At 33.5% G+C, this 22,293-nt stretch overlaps 1 protein-coding gene across 1 annotated transcript; it reads right to left on the bottom strand.

The window, feature by feature from the left end:
* Positions 1-256: 256 nt before the first annotated feature.
* On the bottom strand, positions 257-21,469 carry LOC140060720 (probable tubulin polyglutamylase ttll-15). The gene is made up of 13 exons (XM_072107043.1): positions 21,404-21,469; positions 16,836-17,074; positions 10,951-11,106; positions 8,878-8,997; positions 8,592-8,667; positions 7,835-8,073; positions 7,025-7,103; positions 5,847-5,955; positions 5,654-5,720; positions 4,343-4,470; positions 4,069-4,165; positions 3,326-3,439; positions 257-3,211 (listed from the first exon to the last, which is right to left on the bottom strand). Exons 2-13 carry the CDS (start codon positions 17,046-17,048, stop codon positions 3,092-3,094), a joined length of 1,518 nt encoding a protein of 505 aa, XP_071963144.1. The 5' UTR covers positions 17,049-17,074; positions 21,404-21,469; the 3' UTR covers positions 257-3,091.
* Positions 21,470-22,293: the final 824 nt, after the last annotated feature.

Here is a 22,293-nt window from a genome sequence, read left to right as displayed (position 1 = left end):
TTTTTGTGACGGTCAACCGGCCGCATTATTTTTTTTCCTATCCAATTAAGGCAGAAATCATGAATAATTCATTCTCTCTTCTTAACGTTTTCCGACATTACAGTTTCCACAATTTGTTTCCATTTTTGTCTGTTTATGGCAGAATGGTTTGTTATTGTGTTAGTGTCTACATGTCCTTGTAAGTCTTCTTTATTCGATTCAACCTTAATTTATATTTTCTATTATAAAGAATTGCAAGATAGCTGATATGTGAAAAGTTGTGTAATTCAGTAGGCAACTTTGTCAAATGATTTTATTGCTTTTCCAAATTCCATACCAGTCAGTCACTGTTATCTAATCGGATACTATAAAGGATATTATATTAAACATTTTGTTGTAGTTTTAAACTGCATTCAATTTCCCAACTTTCACATGCATGTGTTGACTATAGTTCTATATGCCACTGAATTATATCTGGCAATGATCAAACTCCACAACTAAACAGTCAGATAAATTACAACTTTGATGTTTTGACCTCTAGTTATTTATTAAAAATCAATTCAATGATTGAGCAATCTACTGACTAGGCTGCTAGTACATGTTGATACATACAAACCTATCTACTGAATCACAGACCTGCCAACCCTTAGGTTATACAAATTAAAAAAATATTTCTAAATGGTTTTTTGTTTACTTTGTCGCAAGGTTATTACACAATAATAACAATTAATATCAATCAAATTTACTCATAAAATTATGATAAAATCTGTAAAATTGAGTGAGATCAACAAAATCAGGCGAGTTGGCAGGTCTGGAATCATTACAAGCAGGGTATTAATATCACAAAAATAAAAAAAAAATCCCCACTAAAACTAAAATACAGTCAACTCTCCCAATAGCATTAATAATGTACAATTCTAACGTTAGTCGATAAATATTTGTTGTAATTTTTTATTTAAATTTTAATTGTTTTAACAGTATTTTACAGAGCCTAAGCCGCTTTTGCAATCTCCATTTTGAATAGTATTTTAACAGTATTTTAACATTTTAATAGTATTTTAACATTTTAACAGTATTTTAACATTTTAATAGTATTTTAACATTGCCTTTTGCAATTTTATGTATTTTTCTTTGTTGTTTTATTGTCTTAATTATGCCAAGAAAACAAATTTCCATTTTAAGGTGGACCAATAAAATTTGAATCTTGAATACTGGACACCTTTGGGCTGGCCAAATATGTCTGGTTTTTTCAAAATGTCTGGTATTCTGAATGTGTTTTATTCATTTTCAGTAAAGACAATACAAACATAACATAAAACGTGAAAGTGGAGCATTGAGGAGAGACAAAAGCTGTCAAAGACTATATATCGCCAAAAGGCGTGCCTCTCCAACTCTCATACAGATATGCACTAAAAACTAATTATTGTATTATTTAAAATTGCACTATAAAAATATTTAACAAAATAAATTTTAAAAAAATTATATATATATATATACTCATATGCTATGACTTTATCCAAATTCCCTCACTTGCACTGATGAAGGGCTAGTGTTGCCCGAAAGCTCTGCTAACTTTTCTGGTTGTTTACTTTATCGTTTTGATTTAGCTTTTCACTTTTTATTTTTGTATCTCCATTGAGATCCAGCCACTGATACCCACAGCATTGTCATTTTTTTCAGTAATTTGCCTTTGGATTTATATATATATATATAGATATGACACTTGCACTGATGAAGGGCTAGTGTTGCCCGAAAGCTCTGCTAACTTTTCTGGCTGTTTACTTTATCGTTTTGATTTAGCTTTTCGCTTTTTTTTTGTATCTCTATTGAGATCCAGCCACTGATACCCACAGCATTGTCATTTTTTTTCAGTAAATTGCCTTTGGATTTATATATAGATACAGGATTAAGATTATATATACAGCATTTCCCAATTTTAATCATCAAATGACTTTAGATTAAGTTACTACAATCATAAATTTGATTAAGGTGATAACTAAGCTTTTTTTAATGGTAACAAGAAATTTGGGACCTTTTGGACCTCAAACAAGTATGGTATTGGGAGGGGTTTACCATTGGGAGGGTGTCTAGTTTTCAGAGTCTGTTATTGGGAGAGTCGACTGCAGAAACAAAAGCACAATTTCCATACATTTTACATTGACATTTTATGGAAAAATTCCATTAAAAAAAAACATGAGTAGGAAATATATATTCTACACATTGGTTAGTCTATGTGTTGACATAATTGGTATTAGCAAAAAATGAACTACTAAAACTATACAGTAGAAATGGGTAACATATCAAAGAAATAAATTATTATATAATATATAATACAAAAAATTTCAAAAAGAAGCAAAAACCACTACTTTACAAAAGTTTTCACTTTTTATATTTTGGATGAACAACATTTAAATACTATATCTTTCAACCTTGTTAAAGTCTGTGGGCATAACCCTAACAACATTTAAATACTATATCTTTCAACCTTGTTTAAGTCTGTGGGCATAATATAACCCTAACAACATTTAAATACTATATCTTCCAACCTTATTTAAGTCTGTGGGCATAACCACATATGTTTTACATTGTTTGCCAAATACACATTCCCTAACTGCAACATTTTTTAAATCTAAAAATATTTACAAAAATTATTTTGAATATCATCAATTTTGTTGTTGTTTATTATTTCATAAAATAAGTCCATATTTCTGATTTTATTAGCTTCTGTACAATCCTATTCCCAATTAGCTGAATAATCGAAATTGACTCAAGATGTCAAAATATTTTTTTTTGTATGTATGTCTTTTGTTTTTAACTGTTCTGTATATATATATTTTAAATTAGGCCTACTATGCTTTATCTTTCTGTATTATTATATGTATATATATATATATATACACAATTTTTCTTTACTTTTAAACTTGTAACTGGACCGTTTTGGAAAATACAATCCAGTCAAAAGAAAGAATAAATAAATAGTATTTTAATTTCTTTACCATTATTAACTTGAAGACGAAAAAACATTTACTCAAATGTTGAATAAAAAACTTTTGTTGATAAAGAGAATTTACTTTATTTTATTTATGTTTTCTAAAATCAAATTGTGCAAACATTAGAAGCACCATGATTGTTCCTGACGACACTTTGAACGATACCATTTCCTTAGAAGTCTGTCATTTAAAGCAAGTTCATTATCAAGCTTATCCTGATACATTATACTTTCTTCTTGAGTCTAGGTAAATTGAAAAAATTAGAATTTATTATTATTAAAAATCTGACACATGAAGTCAAAACAATTCAAAGAATAAATAAAGCACAATAAATGTAATTGCTAACAATAACTCACGAGAGATTCAGGGTATACACGTTTCATCTGTCGTTGATGTAAATGCTCCAAAAATGATTCAAATAGAAATTGTCTAACTTCATTTGTCAGGCAACGACTGCAAAGTTGACATTCCTAAAAAATGATAAAAAAACTTTACCAACACATCAGAAAATAAGACTTATCTTAACTCAAAGAATTGAATACTTGAGGAGTGTTTCAAATGCTTCTGGACCCGTGTCATTCTACAGGGATAACATTCTGTCAACAGAATTATTTCAAAGTTAAAATTTTGTCCACAGAATCTCTTCTAAGAAAAAATTAAAAACTACAGAATTTCTGCAAAGTAAAAATGTTGTATACACAATGGCTGTATTGTAACATAATTATACATATCCCAAATGGCACCCACTACTAGAGCTAAAATTTCAATTGTTAGAAATTTCATGACCGTAGAAATTTAAATAATTTTTAGTCACATGACCTGATTTTATTGGATTTCCTGTTTTTTTTTACACATTGTAAAAAAGAGTTTTTCCCCCACAAAATTGTTAATACACTGGATGACGAAGATAAATAAAATGCTCGGTTTGCAGTGAACAGGTTCTTTATATAAAAGTTTTGTTTTAAGTATAGTAGTAGTTTTAAGTATAGTTTGTTTTTTCCCTATTAACAATTTGTTGGGTTAGGTTTAAGATTATCATTTGTAATCATGATTCTGAAAACTTCAAAGCAAGTAAAAAAAAAGTGTAACACTGATTTACCAGTTGTTGACATCCATTGCATTCCTCACTGGAACAAGTCTTTGCATCCGTCTGAATATCACGTAAACTCACTCTCATTAAGTCTTGATCTTCAGAGCTGGAAAAAAATTGTTCACATAGATACAAAGATATCCCACACTCGTCATAAGAACGTAAGAAAAATAATAAAATATATATTTGAAACAGAATTGTCCACATAGAACACTTATGTTGTGTTAATCTCCGCAAAAATAACCCCTTTAGTAAAACCAGATGCTCAAGAAATTGTTCCTACCTTGATTTTAAACTAACTGGAATGTTTCGTGCAACATCAATTAGGCTAAATGTATTGTAAATAACTTGTTCGTAGAGTAGTTTATTTGCAGAAAAATGACCTGTGGATAGGTTAGGTGACATGTTGACCTAAAATAAAACAGCAATTCAACAGATCTTCTTTGATCAACAAGAAACTTAAAAATGATATTGATAATTTTTTTAATGAGAATAAATTGAAAATTGTCTAGTTACAAACTATACAGTAATATCTTAGCAATAGGAGCATAGCAATTGTAAAAAAAAATGAAGTATGAACTAGATTTAATTTATCACTATGACGAAGGTTATATGCATTGATTTAAGTAAAGATAATTGATTTAAGATATATTGATTGATTTTGTCAGAATCTTTAATTATTTATAATGTATGAAAGATAGCATCTTGCTAACGCAAATACAATAGCCGATATCACAATTAATGATGAACGAATTTTTGATTGGCACCGTGAAAAGATAATCAAATCATTCCTGGCCAAAATTGACGTGGCTAGATGAAATTGATCTCAAGATAATTGATGGACAAAATAGTGCTAAGGAAAGAATAAATAAATAAAGATTCTGACAAAATCAATAAGATATGCATGATAATGCATCTAATAAACAGACCATTAAAGACACTTTCCTTATGATTTTTTGATTTAAGGTCACAAACTGCATTTTATGTACAAATAAATACTGTATGGGCCTATTGTGATAATTGTGTTCATCTTTAAATGGAAAAATGTGAAAAATAAATATAAATACAGCATGCATTGCGCGCACATATTTTCATTTTGCTTTATGAAAGCAATTATCTGAATTAAATTATAACCATGTCATTGTACCATGACTTTCGGAAAATTAAATGTTTCCCTCAAATGGGTACATCACACAGGTAAAGCTGTGTGCCTACTGGTTACAGTACACAAGATGGTGTGCTGCTCGAACGTATAAGTACAGATTTTAGATTTTCGGAAACGCGATCACTGTACAGTTGTCGACAGGGTTTTGCCATGATGTCATGTGTGCATCATAAAATCTTGTTATTTACCAATAGAATGTGCCATATGCAGCTACAATTACTCAACCATATCTCATGGTTAGAAACAATGTTCTTTTGATGATCACGATAACAATGCGATTGTGTTCCAAACCATTTAGCTATATATCATCAACACATTATTATATAATAATTTTTTTATATTTTACAGTTAAAGATGTCATTTAACTATATAATAAATACTATAATGTAAATTGCAATTAATGTGAAGAAACAAAATCACAAATCATACCTCCATCAAGTAAAGATTTAAGTCCTTATCTAAAACAAAGTCAAATCGAGTCAGCTCAAAAAATATGCTACAAATTTAAGTAAAACAAATCAGTGTTAATTCAATATCTACAAGATAGGTAAAAGTGTATAAATAAAAAAAGATTATAAACACATCTACTGTGTGGTATATAAAAACATTATTTTGAACTTACTTTTTATGTTGGTACTTCTCTAATGATTGCTGTAATTGTGGTAGCTTGCTTAGAAATACTTTTTGAATGGCATCTTCTATTTGTTTGTCTACTTTAGAAGAATCCAAACCTAGATTAAGAAATGACCATATTAATCAAAATAATGTGTAGATACAGTATTTTGTGTTTATTGAATTTTTAAGTCAAGCTCAATAAAACACAAATATCATATCTCGTGGAACACTGCCGCAAAGAAAGAAAATTAAGAATATTAAGAGCTCGATATAAAAAGGCATTTGACTACAAGCAAATCGTTCGGTTGCCTTTGAATCAACAACTTGTGATGACATTGGACATATTTGTGGCAAAATTAAAACATTGGGTCAACGAAGAATTATACAACTTGCGAAAAAAGATTATTGCGTCAACATTTGCTATTGTGGAGCCAACAACTTAACAATTTAACAGAAATGTTATATCCACGTTTTTTGAAAACCCTATCACTACCTGATAAAGACATGGTTGTAGCAGACGGCAAGTAAGTGTGTTGAATGTGTTGAAACAGATGTAAGCTGTTCAAATTGTGTTGCACCATAATTCAGCATTCTGAATGGAGTAAATGGTATGCTGTCTATATTCATACCAATGGGTAGGCTAATGTTTGCCGTACTTATCACAGGCAAAGAGGAACCCTCTGCTACATTTACATTTAATAGCTATATAATATAATATAATGTGACATGAAGATCAGAGCGCTGTGGAGATGTTACACCCTTTCAACAACATTCTTCTCCCCTAAGGGTCACATGGTGTCATCAGCAGCCAACTAAGGCACCATTACGTCTGTCTACGACAGTGTGTGTGAACTACAACACCGGGTAACCCCCTACTCGTCTCGAAAGATATACTATTGCAATTCAACATCATTGTGCTTTAGCGATAATCGCGCAATCTATCGGTGAAGATGAGGTTGACAAAGCAGTGACACAAGAAAGTGCATCCGCCTCTGAATTGCCGGTACCTTTAGATGTGGCAAACATTATTTTTTACATTTAAAAAAGAAAATTCTTTGTTTTCAATTTATTTCACTAAAAATACTAGATCGCCTAGCCTATGGGCTCCTACTGTAATTTGGCTCGTTTGTACTTGCAGTAGATTTCAGATATAAAATAAAACAAGAGTAATGGCAAAAAGCTTACCCCTTGATTTGATGTGAGCATACAATGTTTCCTTGTGTGTAAATTTCATATCAGTATAATACTGATGTAGTGATGGCATCTGATATATAACAAAAATTACTATTATCAGGTACAACAAAAAAAATAGTATTTTATATGTATTTTATAATACAAGTAGTATATGCCTGTTAAAACTGCCAAAACTTAATTAATTGAATTCTGGAGACATCCTTAAGGTGAAACATTTCCGTGAAATGAGGGCAATGTTCTCCACAATCAAACTCTAATTAAGGGACAGGGACAATTTTTACTGTGCCAGATGTTTCAAAATGTGCAGTAAAGCCAATTGTTGCACAATGTGACCAATTAAAATGGAGGAGCTAGAATTTTTAAATAAGTAGGCCATGTCTAAATATAGTCAAATGAAGTTCTAAACCTAATCTTCTATCTTTTGTTATGTTTTGTTTTTGTTATTATTTCAATGATTTATGTTGGATTGGATTTTAGGAAATGGCCAGACCATTGCAACTGTAACATAGGCTGAGCTAAAGTTTCAATTCTTCAGGGGTACAGTTGCCTTACAAATATTATGGCTTATCAGATGAAATTATTCTTTTAATACTGTATACAAGGCAGCTACACTGTATCAGAAAGTAAAAAAGGCTGTATATAAGATATATTAAATATATTTAATAATGTCTTTTTTAAAACAAAGTTTATGATGGTAGAAACTACTGAAAAAAATATAAATGTTTTACTGTTTAGTATATCCACATAAATTTGAAAATTTGTCTATTTTTGCATTCGAAAACATAGTTTTCAAAATCTAACCTTCCATGTTGGTGTATAGTCATCAGTAACCACATAAGTATTGACATCATCAAAATTTGTCTTATCATACTTTTTTCCACAATATCTTATAAGCATATCCCCTGAATAGTAGTAAACACGGAGCGGAGAAACAGATGTCACAACTGTGTACACTCCAATATCAAATTTTTTCCCATCAACCAGTAATGGATCCTGAACAAATTCTTGTACAAACGTGTTTTCCATCCTTAAATCCAAAGCTATAAGAAATAAATTTAAGAAAATTTTAAAAGTAAACTATCACTCAGTATTATGCAGTAAGATCAAAGAATATATACTGTATGAGAAGAAAGAGCAATCCGCAAAGTTTGCATTGGAAATTTTCAAGACTTTTAATCAACAGAGCATGGATACCTCACACGAGTAGATGTATATAAAGACTAAAGAAGACTTAAAATAAACCACAAGCTAGGCCTATGCACGTATGAACACATTACAACTTCATTCAATCAAGTACACTATACATTTCATAAAAAATGTTGTAAGCTTTTTAAATTCCAATTCGAACATTATTTTAATTTAGCGATCAATCCTCCCACGGCGCCACGCATGGTGATCACTGTGTAATTTACTTCATGTTTTAACATTTTACTGATTTTATTCTATTGCTATGAGAAAAACCAATTTCAAATCTTTCGTTGACAAACTATTTGACAATAAAGTTATCTTGTATCTTATAAAGAACACAAATTGCATCGTGAGTAAACTATAATCACACCTTCTACATTCTTTACACGTATACCCCGATGATTACTGCTCTTCTGTACCCATAACTTTTCAGGATGATCTAATATCTGAAGAAAAATTACCGTTTTATATCAATTTAAACTGAGAAACTATCAATGACAATTATTCTGTTTCAGATGTTAAATTAGAAAAAAAAGGTTACATTTAAATGTTTATTCCATGGTCTCAGTCATCCACATTAAATGGTGAAATTATTTTTTTATTATCAAAATGTTTTGTGATACCATGCAATAGATAATAATAAGTACCTTACTTACATATTGTTTAAATAATGATTTCTGCTGAGGCATTTGAAATGCTTTTGGAATGTATTCAATATCAGACAAAACTAAAGTTACTTTGTTTGTTATGAAACCTGAACCTGGAATATGATTGACCTGTTTAAAAGAGACAAATATTTGTTATGATTTTTTCCTGCATAAATTAATATGGTATGCCTATACCATATTTTCTGTGTCACATCTGTGTTTAAGACCCGACTTGTATACAAACCAAAAATGGACTACCCAGACGACAGGAAAAAGGCCACGCCAGAGAGTGTGCAATATTTGTACTAGTTCCCGGCAAAAGGGGAACTGTTCGTGACGGGGTTTGCGACAACATAGGCAGCTAGTTTTCATTGATTCAAAGGTAGGATCCCTTTAGCGATGATGGACTTAGCATCCAGTATAGCTAAAATCTATGTTGAAATTGCCATAAGTTGTGAAATTTTGACACTGGATGGGCCAGTGACTTAAACTACTTAATTCACCCCTTCATTTTCCATGCTGTTTGTTTGTTTGTTTGTTTTTATTTTTTGCTCATATAAAAATCAACAGTGGTACAGAAAATATATAGACATCAAAAGTCGCAGACTTAATTACAAACAACAAAATCAGAACAAAGACAACAACAAAAAACGAGTAGGAGCAAAGGATAACCCTCTAAACCCGGAGGTTTGTATCCTGAGGGGTCCAGAAAGAAAAAACAAAGGAAAAAAGAACAATTAATCAGACGGCAAGAAGTGAGATAATACTAAATTAGTCAATTCGCTCTTTGAGGATTTTCTTTATATGAAGCTTGAAGGTGGATTTTAAATTAATTTCTTTGATATTATGAGGTAAACTATTCCAGAGAATTATGCTATTATAAAAAAATGTAGAAGCAATGCAACTGGATTTTTTATAAATGTTAACAAAATCGTGTATGCAAAACCTTGTATTATGGTGATGTCTTTCTGAAACTTTCAAAAAGTTTTCACGCATATACACAGGGGAGAAATTGTGCATTAAATTAAAAATATGATTTAGTTGCAGTTGATTCACTCTATTTATAATATTTAGATAGCCAGCAAGTTTGAAGTCGGAGGCAGAAAGGTGATATCGTGGTCCCTTACCTAGGACAAATCTAATGATGACCTTATTTTGGACACGTTGGAGTTTGGAGACATACAATTTTGAAATACCACAGTACCAAGAGCAACAGCAATAGTCTATAGAGCCAAAGCAGAATGATGCCAATAATCTCTTTGTTTTAAGATCAAGGCGGCTAGCAGATCTATACAGAAATTTGAGTCTCGAGTTGACCTTTTTGAGGATATGCGAACATATCACCTTCCCTGACAGATGTTGGTCCAATTCAAGGCCCAAGTAAACTACAGATGGTTTGGCTTTGATAGTTGAATTACAAATTTTGATAGATGCATTTTTTAGTATACTTCGTTTTAGATTTGGAGCAAAAGATAATAAATTCCGTTTTGTCCATATGAAGGGACAATTTATTGTTTATAAGCCATCTTTGGCAGTTTTCAATGTTCATTTTTAATTCTGCCTTGACCACATCAATGTCCCTATGTGCTACCAAATCATCGAACAGTTCTACTTAAAGTAAACAATGCAGTTAAGATTTCCGGGGTTCTAAAACTAAACAGCTCTATTTTTCAAAATCTTCTTAGCTCCACCCTGACCATGGTGAGCTGGTCCCGGGGCTGGTCCTGTAGAAATCCAATTTCTGGGGACATACTGTAACAGCTCTATTTTTCAAAATTGTCTTAGTTCTGGAGACTTGTTTCATATTTCGGAGTTAGTAGGTTAGTTCCGCATTTACAATTTTCGTATTTGATGTTGCCTGAAGTATGGGAATATGATCATCCATGACATTACTTTAAACAGGGAGTTGTAAAATAATATATATATATATATATATATATTATTTTACAACTCCCTGCTTTAAACATGTCTTTTTTTAGAATATTCTTTATTAATTTTTTAGATCTTTTACTTGGAAAAACATGGAGGTTTGAAGACATTCTCATTCACCTACAGTACCTTTGGCAGAGATAATTTACCTACCTTTTGATGAGGTCTTATCTTTGAAATTTTCTCACGAAGCTCCGTAAATGGATAATCATGCGACCACAATACATCCCAATCAGAATTGTGTCCACCTTTTATGTAGCCTATTCGATCAAAAACTGCCATAACATGGTCCAAATAACCAGTTTGTATCTACAGTATATGAAATAACATTTTGTTGTCAATTTATTATATTATAAATTATATAACACCTAAATAAACTCCTGTCATTTGACAATTGTTGGTCAAATGATAAAGCAGGAACGCTAGTAGACCAAACCCAGTATGTTTTTGATTACGATCATGCGGGAAATTACCTCACGACGTAAATATCAGCATTTTTGCCCAATTTCGGTCTGTATAACCAACTTTAGAGCCATGCCAGAAATAGTTGAAAAGAGTAAATGGTCTAATATTTCATTGAGGCAACCACAAGTGGTCATATACAATATAAAGCTTTTCTGATTGTTCTTACTTACCATTAAGGGGGTCTAAAACTAATTAGACCAGTACAATCACCTAGGGTTTTCATAACAATTAAATGGAAAAGTATATACCCCCTTTCACACAGAGCTGTAAGACGGTAATAGTGCGGTAATTCGTGAACTCCGGCCTAGGGTAAAAGGGAAAGGGTAAAAACCCCTTAATGCCGGCTTCCGTTAGACCACCTCTGGACTTAGTAAAATTGCAGTAATATTACCGTCACGTTCGTAAGCCTGATCAGTGTGAAAGAGTCCACGATATAACGCCTGCTTACACAGCAAAGCATTAAAACAAAGGTTAAATTCGGAACATTTTCCTTGAGAAAGACTGTGGCAATCATTTTAGGCGGCCTAAAATGGCCTATTACTATTAGTATTAGTATAGAATGGCCATCTAGTAGAGCAGTTAATGACATGAGCTGTGCACTTTATTACCAAAGCATGAAACTTTCCACAAAGTGTCTTTGATGTATATAGATTCAAAATATCGGGGGGTGCCAAGTGTCCAACGTCCGGTATGGCGGCCATCTTGATTTCAAAATGGCCACCATAAAATCAAAAAATGTTCATATCTTGGCAACTATACACATTAGAGACTTAATTCTGGTCTCAAATTGTTCACAAACTATATATTTCTATTTGCTCTAATGAAAAGTTTCGTCCAAAAATGACCGGAAATGACGTTTCTTACAGTTTGACCTTTGACCTTGTATTTGTATATCTTTGTAACTACTGGTCATTTTCAATCGATTTTGGTGTCATTTTGTTCAGAATAAATACATTTATATTTGTAGTAGTGGAACATTTTCACATAAAATGACCGAAAATACAATTTATGACCTTTGACATTTATTTATTGATTTTTAATTATGTGAATATACTGTATGTGGTTTTTGTTGGTCTTAAATGCACCTAATTTTGAACTTTTACCTGATAGGCGTAATTATATTAAATGATTAATAGACTTAAATTGTATATAGTACATAAAATTGGTAAACATTGTGCTTGGTGGTACCATTAGTTCAACGATGTTGGCACCTTCTGATTCGCTAAAAGTTTTAATAGTTTGACAGAGGAAATAACATACATGTATGGAATACCGTAAAACCTCAAAAAGGTGATAGTATGAGCCTCTTTTCGAGATAGACTGTATTTGAATTTCAAATAATTAGTATGATGATCGTGTTTATATCAATATATTATTAATGACCTTACAAAGAACCCTTTATATTTCAACAATTAAGCCTCAGTTATTCTACAATTTATTGTTTTCGAAGTGGTAGGCCTATTTTGATTGCATCTTCTTTTTGTATGCTTCCTGGGTTAATATGGTCCTAACATTCCTTCTTTGTCTGTAGATGGTCTTACACCCTTTTCTTGATCTGTGGATGGTCTTATACCCCCTTCTGTGTCTGTGGGTGGTCTTATACCCCCTTCTTTGTCTGGTGATGGTATTACACCCCTTTCTTTGTCTGTTGATGGTATTAAACCCCTTTCTTTGTGTGTGGATGGTCTTACACCCCTTTCTTTGTGTGTGGATGGTCTTACACCCCTTTCTTTGTCTGTAGATGGTCTAACACCCCTTCTTTGTCTGTGGATGGTCCTATACCCCCTTCTTTGTATGTCGATGGTCCTACACCCCCTTCTTTGTCTGTTGGTGGTCTTATAATCCCTTCTTTGTGTGTGGATGGTCTTGCACCCCTTCTTTGTCTGTGGGTGGTCTTACATCCCTTTCTTTGTTTGTAGATTGTCCGACACCCCTTCTTTGTCTGTGGATGGTCCTACACCCCCTTCTTTGTCTGTGGATGGTCTTATACCCTCTTCTTTATCTGTAAGTGGTCCTATACCACTTTCTTTGTCAGTGGATGGTCTTACACCCCTTCTTTGTCTGTGGATGGTCTTACACCCCCTTCTTTGTCTGTGGATGGTCTTATACCCCCTTCTTTGTTTGTGGATGGTCTTACCTCTCCTTCTTTGTCTGTGGATGGTCCTACACCCCCTTCCTTGTCTGTGAATGGTCCTACACCCCTTCTTTGTCTGTGGATGGTCTTATACCCCCTTCTTTGTCTGTAAGTAGTCCTATACACATTTCTTTGTCAGTGGATGGTCTTACACCCCCTTCTTTGTCTGTGGACGGTCCTACACCCCCTTCTTTGTCTGTGGATGGTCCTATACCCTTTCTTTGTCAGTGGATGGTCTTACAACCCCTTCTTTGTCTGTGGACGGTCCTACACCCCTTCTTTGTCTGTAGATGGCCTTATACCCCTTTCTTTGTCTGTGGATGGTCTTATACCCCCTTCTTTGTCTGTGGATGGTCTTACACCCCTTCTTTGTTTGTCTGTGGATGGTCTTATATCCCCTTCTTTGTCTGTGGATGGTCTTATACCCACTTCTTTGTATATGGATGGTCTTACACCCCCTTCTTTGTATGTGGATGGTCTTACACCCCCTTCTTTGTCTGGACCCACTGCTTTGATTGATTAAATCAGACATTGTTTCTTGTATGATTAGGAGACCAAGACCTTCAAAGTGAAAGTCCACAGGTGGATGCTTAAAAAGGTCTTGTACAGAACAGTATATTGTAGGTCCATGTCACTAATTTGAGGATTATTTGAATAATTATATTGAGATGTCTTTTACGAATTGATTTGGTTCGGATTTTGCTAAAAAATCAATGACTAGAGAAAATGATTCAGATGAAAGGTTTACAGCAATACCATAAAAATGGAGTACATTTTTTTAGATGCAACGAAAATGAACAAGAATTATCTGAGTTTTTGACTTTGAGGTCTACTGCACAAATGCAGGATAAGTTTGTAGTAAGTACTTTGAAAGATGGTGTTCTCTTCTCTTAACTCACGAAAATGAGAACTTTCCGAACTTGTCTCATATGCAACATCAAAGAGGCCAACGAAAGAATGCTACTTTACATCAAAACTTTTTCCAAATGGCATCTAACAATTCAATTCAACATATGGTATAATACATAAAAAAAAAAAAAAAAGAAAAGATGAAGGAGAGAGGACCAAAACTGTTATCTAACGATTGACACATCAAACAAGTCGGCATAGATGAGCTCAGTGATCTGTCATACTTTATGCCTATCCTATCACATCAAACGTCAAAAATTCAGAATAATAATTCCTGGTCATTTTTGCGTTATGTGTCATTTATTTCGGTATAAAAATTAGGTGCATTTATACCAATGTAAACCACATACAGTATGTTCACATAATTATGTCATTGTCAAAGGTTATAAATTGTATTTCCAGTCATTTTATGTGAAAATGTTTCATTACTACAAATATAAATGTCTCTATTCTGAACAAAATGACACCAAAATCGATTGAAAATGATCAGTAGTTACTGAGATACAAATAATAGGTCAAAGGTCAAACTGGAAGAAACGTCATTTCCGGTCATTTTTGGACGAAACTTTACATTAGAACAAATAGAAATATGTGGTTTGTGAACAATTTAACACCAGAACCAAGTCTCTACTGTTTATAGTTGCCAAGATATGAACACTTTTTGTTTTTATGGTGGCCATTTTGAAATCAAGATGGCCGCCATACCGGACGTTGGACACTTGGCACCCCCCGATATTTTTAATCTATATACATCAAAGAAACTTTGTGGAAAGTTTCATGCTTTGGTAATAAAGTGCACAACTTGGCTATTTTTATGGCGTTAACTGCTCTACTAATCCTGATAGGACAATTATTAGCATGGAGTGTTGGGCAAAAATATAGCGTTTTTATGCAGCGTAAATAAAAACCAATAAAACTAAACAATGGACACACAACAGCAGCAAATAATAATAATAATAATAATAAACAGTATTTATATAGCGCCTAATGGATCACTGACCCCTCTAGGTGCTTTACATAGGACCTTAACTAATGGTAATAAACTATCCCCCGCCGGACACCATTCCGGTATTTCTTAGTCGAGGTTTCGGGGATGGAGACAATCAATAATGTGAAAAAAAAATGTAACTAAGCTTAACTATGCTTAACTAAGGTAAAACTATCCCCCGCCGGACACCATCCCGGTATTTCTGAGTCAAGGTTTCGGGGCCAGAATTAAGAATAGAGAGTAAATGAAGCATGCACAACTTAAGCTAGGGTTAAACTATCCCCCGCCGGACACCATCCCGGTATTTCTGAGTCAAGGTTTCGGGGAAGGAATAAAGAATGAATGAATAAGTTAATTAATACCGGATGAGAACAGATGGGCTTTCAGTCGTGATTTAAAAATACTGACTGAAGGAGCAAGTCTCACAAAGAGTGGAAGTTTGTTCCATAATGAAGGTGCTATTGCTGCAAAAGAACTTCTACCATAAGCAGTGGATATAATGTGCACGAAAGGCATGTTTCGTCGGCGGTGCCTGCCATTTTTTTCCCTAAAAAAGTGCGACCTTTATTTTATTAGAACAGTAATCTTTAAATATTGCGCCTTTCACACATAAACCGTAATATTACCTTCTGTGAGAATGGGTCTAGATCGGCAATAACGTCAGCTTACCTACCGCAAAATTGCCGCATTTCTGTGTGAAAACCCCTTTTGAGATACACTTATTTTGAGGCCAGATTTGCATTATATGATGGGAATTGACCCTAGATACCAATTTACAGCTTTGTATGTTAATTTTAAAGTGTCATAAATCATATTACAAAACACAAAATATTCAATTACTCAAAATAATGTGAATTCTGAAGATTATAGTACCCCGTCTTCAATAGGCCATATTTTCAAAACGACCAAAACCAAATCCATGACGTGACCCATACCACCATTGGTTGATTTGACGTGGAATGACCCATTCACAAGGTTGGAATGTAATTAGCCTAATCACACTCAGCACTAAGGCACAACAATATTTTTAAATGTTGGGGGAAATCTTATGTCGGGAGAAATATGTAGGGAAATTATACTATAGATTCCCTCTAGTTGTTATTTTTTGGATTAGTGGAGGAGGGGGTACTACTGTTTAATTTAGGTTACTTTTTATTTTATATATATTTTTTAGTTTACTTTGGATTTTGTAAAGGATGTTTTACATTGAGGATGCACTATTACTATGTGTACTGTTTTAAAAGCAATTTTTCAAACAAATTCTTGATCATTATTAAGAGCTTACCCAAATGAAATTTGGACCTATAGTGTTTGGTAAAGAAATTCATAGACAAAAAACTGTACTGCATGTTTCGGGCCATTTTGAGCATGTCCAAATTTTGAACATTGTTTGTGCCATGTGCATTTAGTAAAAGTGCAAAATGGAAACATTTAAAGATCGATTTTACATTTGATTATCGTTTTTCATAACTTTCATAATAAATTGAACTAATTCATTTTCATGAACTCTGACTAAATAGCTGGTAAGAATAATATACTTGCATTTTGAGCATGAATCCAATAAACTGGCGTGTTTCTTTTTACAAAAGACAGTGGTTCATATACTTCTACAGCGTGATGAGTTTCCATGTGTAACTTTTGCATAATATGTAACACATGAACATTCCATAATGTTACAACAACACCGATGATCAGTGAAGTAATGCACAAATATAGGAGTTGTGTAGAGAAACGAAAATGTCTTGTGGCTTTCATCGGTGGATATTTCTATGGACATGTATCTGAAATGCAGAAAAAAATTAATACTGAATATGAATTCCATCTTTCACACAAAATTCCACTTCACATAACCATTTGCACTCTTTATGTTGTATATTCATTGTGTATTTCATGCATAATAAAGTGCAATACTAATACTAATTACATTTACAGTAGTATTCAGTACTATTTACTTCAGATCATAGGATAGGATCATATCTATATTTCTTCTCTACAAGTTTTTACATATAAACCAATACCAACTGAGATTTTTTGGGAAAATTTTAATATTTCTGCAATGTTTTGGTCTATCTAATATATTAATTTAATGCTACTAAATATCTGAAACCGCTGAATGGTACGTGGTCACATTTAGCACACTGGTGTTTCTTGATGACCGCACACGATATGCTATATCATTTTCATGAATTTTTAGGATAAACACTAAAAAAGGCAAAAAATAACAGTAATTTGGCGTTTCAGCGGCCATGTTTTGAGAGTTGTTACGTCACATATCAACTACACTGGGTGTGTCGAAAGCGAAGACCTCGAAAGCGAAGATCGAAGACCGAAGACCTCGAAAGCGAAGACCCTACGAAATGGTAGTGTACACAAAATCGGACCAAAATCACAAACAACTGATGATAACACCTTGAATTTACAGATTCTAAAAAAATATTTCGATTTTAATCGTTATGTTATCAAAAAACATGACTTTATCTATGAACAAGCTCACGTGTATTCTCCAATGGAGTTAATATGTGATATGGTTTTACGAACAAACACATCGCGCTATTTGCAAGGCGACGGACGCACAAGAAGAACATCGCACAGAGCATTGAATTGAATGCAATGCCTACAATTTAAAACCATAGCCAAATTGTATAGAAAAGTATAGAAATAAACTACAATATGTAAATTATAAGAAGCAAAGGATTGCGATAGCCCTATTTAGGCTAATTTTAGAGCCTATATAAAAAGTGTCCGTATCATAGATTTTACACTTGTTTTAAAAAATGTTATACGCGTGAATACAACTTAGAGATCCTTTTTTTTTTTTGCATTTAAATATGTTGATATTATGTTTATTATCTATAATATTTGCATATTATCTAAAATGTATGAATAAATACAATAAGATATTTATTTTCCTTTAATTATTCTGTATAGTATTTTAAACGTTTACATTTTCCCCATTTTAGCCTATACTGCAGTTTTGCTGATTTAATTATTCGCCAGTTTAAAAATGTTTTTCTAATAATAATGGACAAATAATATTATCAGTATCGGTTAGTGAGTGTGATTGGTGAAGCGACAGTAATATGTAAAGAAGAAAAATGTAAAAAGTAAAATAAATATTTCATTAACCAACGTATGAACAGCTTGGTTCCCACTAGAACGTAATGCAAGGACGTAAACGCAACGCAAGCGTTTTAACCAATGACAAGCGAAGTTATAGACAGTTAGCAATCACAAGCGAATAAGCTAACAAAAACATCCTGCCGCAACGTATCGTATTGACGCGCAACATAAGAAAATACTCTATTTTGCATCCCCTCACGAGAGAATCATTACGATGAACGTAAGGCATAAACGGTGTTGAACACGTCGGCTCCCACTTGTGAGGACACGCAAGTTTGTTCTTAATGCGCACTTTGCGTGGATCTGGAAACTAATTCCAGCTCTTAAAATATTTCCAGGCCAAATTTGACAGAACATATTCAAATTATGATTTGACAAAAAGCTAAAAAGAACGAACGATAGGAATCAGCGTTCTGCAAATTTTGGTTATAATCGATCGTTTCCTGCGACATATCATCTGTTTCACGGCTTCCATAATTCAGAATAACATTTAATTATGCCATTATGTCAACGTTAACAAAGACAAAAGCCATTCAAAACAATGATTGAAATAAAAAATATTCGCTCCAAAATTGTTGATTTTGTTACGGTTGCAATGTGATTAGTGACGATATTAAAACGGGTGTTTATTTATATCGGTATTACGTTTACCGACACTGTCAAAAGACATTTCCAGTTCCAGACAGTTTAATGAAGTTCCAGTTCCGCCAACCACAATTGTCCTTATCATCAAAGTAAAAAAACTGACTTCTGAAGCATTGCCCGTGGTGAATACAAAAAAAAGAGTTACTCTCTATACATGTCTTTGTTAAGGATGGTGAATTTTTATCGGGCTTAACCACTCTAACCCCCAACCTTCTATCTCACAGGCTTGTGGGATGAGACGACTATTCAACAGTCTCCCGATTTTCAACAGATTGTCGACGTCCCGCTTCTAAATGTTTGCATATCCCTGCCATGAGTCTCCATTAACAAAAGAAAATATAAATTTTAAAAAAATGAAGAAACAGGTTACCGGTTGTATACTGACCATTTAAATATAGAATTGACACTACACAAACAAATCTAAGAGAATTATATACTATTATAACGGGTTAACGATCGAGCAAAATCTTCAGAATGTGATGCCTATCGTTCGTTCTACAGTAGGCCTATTAATTTGAATACAGTATAATTTTTGATTTTGACAATAAAAAGATATAAAATAAAGTTCCGTTAGTTCACGGTAAGCTATTGGGACGAACTGTCATCGGCCCGGGAAATATTTTAAGAGCTGAAATTTGTTTTCAGATCGACGCAACGTATCCACGCAAAGTGCGCCGTAATGCGTGGTCTAGCGACGCAACACAAGGACGTAACGCAACGCAAGTGAATTGACCAATCACAAGCGATGGCTTATTCGCTTCTGATTGCTAACTGTCTATAACTTCGCTTGTCATTGGTTAAAACGCTTGCGTTGCGTGTACGTTCTTGCGTTACGTTCTAGTGGGAACCAAGCTTAAGGAAATAACCTTGCGTGTCATCACAAGTGGGAATCGACGTGTTCAACACACCGTTTCTGCTTTACGTTCATCATAATGATCTTTTCGATCGTGAGGGGATGCAAAATAGATAGATGAGTATTTTCTTTACGTTGCGCATCAATACGATACGTTGTGGCAGGATTTTTTTGTTAGTGGTTTATACGTTGGTTAATGAAATATTTATTTTCCTTTTTAAATTTTTCTTTACATAGTAGGCCTACTGTCGTTTCACCAACCACACTAAATATTCTGATACTGATATATTATTTGTCTATTATGAATACATTAGAAAACATTTTGAAACTGGCGATTAAGTAAAACAGCAATAGTATACAATGGGAAAATGTAAAAGTTTAAATACAATACAGGAAAATGAATATCTTATTGTATTTATTTATACATTTGGATAATAAACAATAGGCAAATATTATAGATAAAAAACACATAGCAACATATAAAATCAAAATACGGACACTTTTTATATAGGCTCTAAAATAAGCCTAAAAAAGCCTACCGCCATCCTTTACTTCTTACAATTTACTTTATGTAGTTTATTTCTATACTTATAAACAATTGGCTATGGGTTTAAATTGTAGGCGACGTGTGCTACAAAGTTATCGGAACAAAAGTGACATTTAATTTTGCATTCAATTCAATGCTCTGTGCGAGGTCCTTCTTGTGCGTCCGTCGCCTTGCAAATAGCGCGATGTGTTTGTTCGTAAAACCATATCACATATTAACTCCATTGGTGAAAACGCGTGAGCTTGTTCATAGATAAAGTCATGTTTTTTGATAACGTAACAATTAAAATCGAAATATTTTTTTAGAATCTGTAAATTCAAGGTGTTATCACGATTTTGTATGATTTTGGTCGGATTTTGTAAACACTACCATTTCGTAGGGTCTTCGCTTTCGAGGTCTTCGGTCTTCGATCTTCGCTTTCGAGGTCTTCGCTTTCGACACACCCCAACTACACTGCTTCCACTGTTGTACAATGGCCGGATCTACAAACAAATACCATGCCGAGCCGTCAAATACAAAGTTTAGTCTCGAAAACCGGCAAATTGTATCGACTGATTGCATTTAATTAATTACACCTACCGTATCCTTGGAACATATAATGTATTTCGTAAATCATCAGCTATAGCTCAGTGAGTAAAACGCCTTGGCCAAATCTCCCTGGTAAATTCAAGTTTCGAATCTCAAAAGTGGGCCGAATCGTCCCACCAAAAGTGGGCCGAATCGTCCAGGATTCGGGCTAGGTTAACTAGGGTGTGACGACTAACAAATAAATGCTGCTACTCTAGACTCTGTGTGTACGTGTGTGTACGTGTGTGTACGTGTATCTCCTAGCTAGGCAGTATTATTAAAATATCTTCAAATTCTAGGCCTATTATTATTGGCGCTAATGCAGTTTCGTACCCACCCCTTAAAATTACTCAAAATTACAATAATAAATGCTCTTACCGTAACTAGAACTAGGCCTATAGGGCTCAGTAATCCTATTAATATTATATTACCAGTAGAGTAATGATGGTTATTATTTAATCTGTCACTCTCTCGTGAAAAAATATTGTGGTTGTTTTTTGTTGTCACGCATCAGTAAGCATGGAGAAGGACGATCCCCCAGCAGGGGGAAGGGGGGGCGGGAGGGAACCAGTCAAGTCGCCCCAACGCAAAGTCGCCCGCGGTTTTATTTCGGTATGAAGCGCCGCCGACGCTGTGTAACAACTCGCAAAACATGGCGATGAAACGCCAAATTACTAAGTTTTTTGCATTTTTTTGTTAATCATATCGGTTGCGTTTGATATCGATCGCGTTGTTAGGCCTACTTTGGTCGCGCTAAATGTCGTACACATTATAATGATGTGTAGGCCTATTATATCCTATTAGGCCTATATACATAATTTGTGTTTTAATTTTTATTCAGGTTGGAGTAGGCCTAATGTGCTTTTTGAAAATCATTACAAAAATGATGATTTTACTGAAGAAATTCCGTTCAACCCTTTTGGTTATAACGATCTAATTATCAAACCTAATAAATATCCTCATCCGATCGGGCGTTTAAAACCGATTCACCACGATAAGCGCTTAAAGCGCTCAAAAGGTTAAAAGTCAAGGTCATTGTAAACAAATTTTCAACAAAAAAAAAGTAAATCGAATTTACATGCGCAGTTTGCTGTGCATGAATCGTAACAACAAATTATACAAAATACTCACAACTTTTTTTTTAAAAATATGCTTCTAAATATATAAAAACAATTGTTGAAGTTAGTTTGAAAATAAAATTCGAAAATATAACCGTTTTTCGAAGCACGCTGTTCGAAACGCGACAGGCGCGTTGAATGAATCTAGGC

Source organism: Antedon mediterranea, chromosome 10, assembly GCF_964355755.1.
Source record: "Antedon mediterranea chromosome 10, ecAntMedi1.1, whole genome shotgun sequence".
NCBI classification, from domain to species: Eukaryota; Metazoa; Echinodermata; class Crinoidea; order Comatulida; family Antedonidae; genus Antedon; species Antedon mediterranea.
This window is presented reverse-complemented; position numbering and strand designations above follow the sequence as displayed.

Coding starts and splice junctions, on each gene's coding strand:
- LOC140060720 (XM_072107043.1), bottom strand. CDS start 17,048: ATGAAAGCCACAAGACATTTTCGTTTCTCTACACAACTCCTATATTTG. Junction 8,074..8,591: donor ACGTGTAAAGAATGTAGAAG/GTGTGATTATAG, acceptor TATTTCTTATAG/CTTTGGATTTAAGGATGGAA. Junction 7,104..7,834: donor ACTATACACCAACATGGAAG/GTTAGATTTTGA, acceptor GTTATATATCAG/ATGCCATCACTACATCAGTA.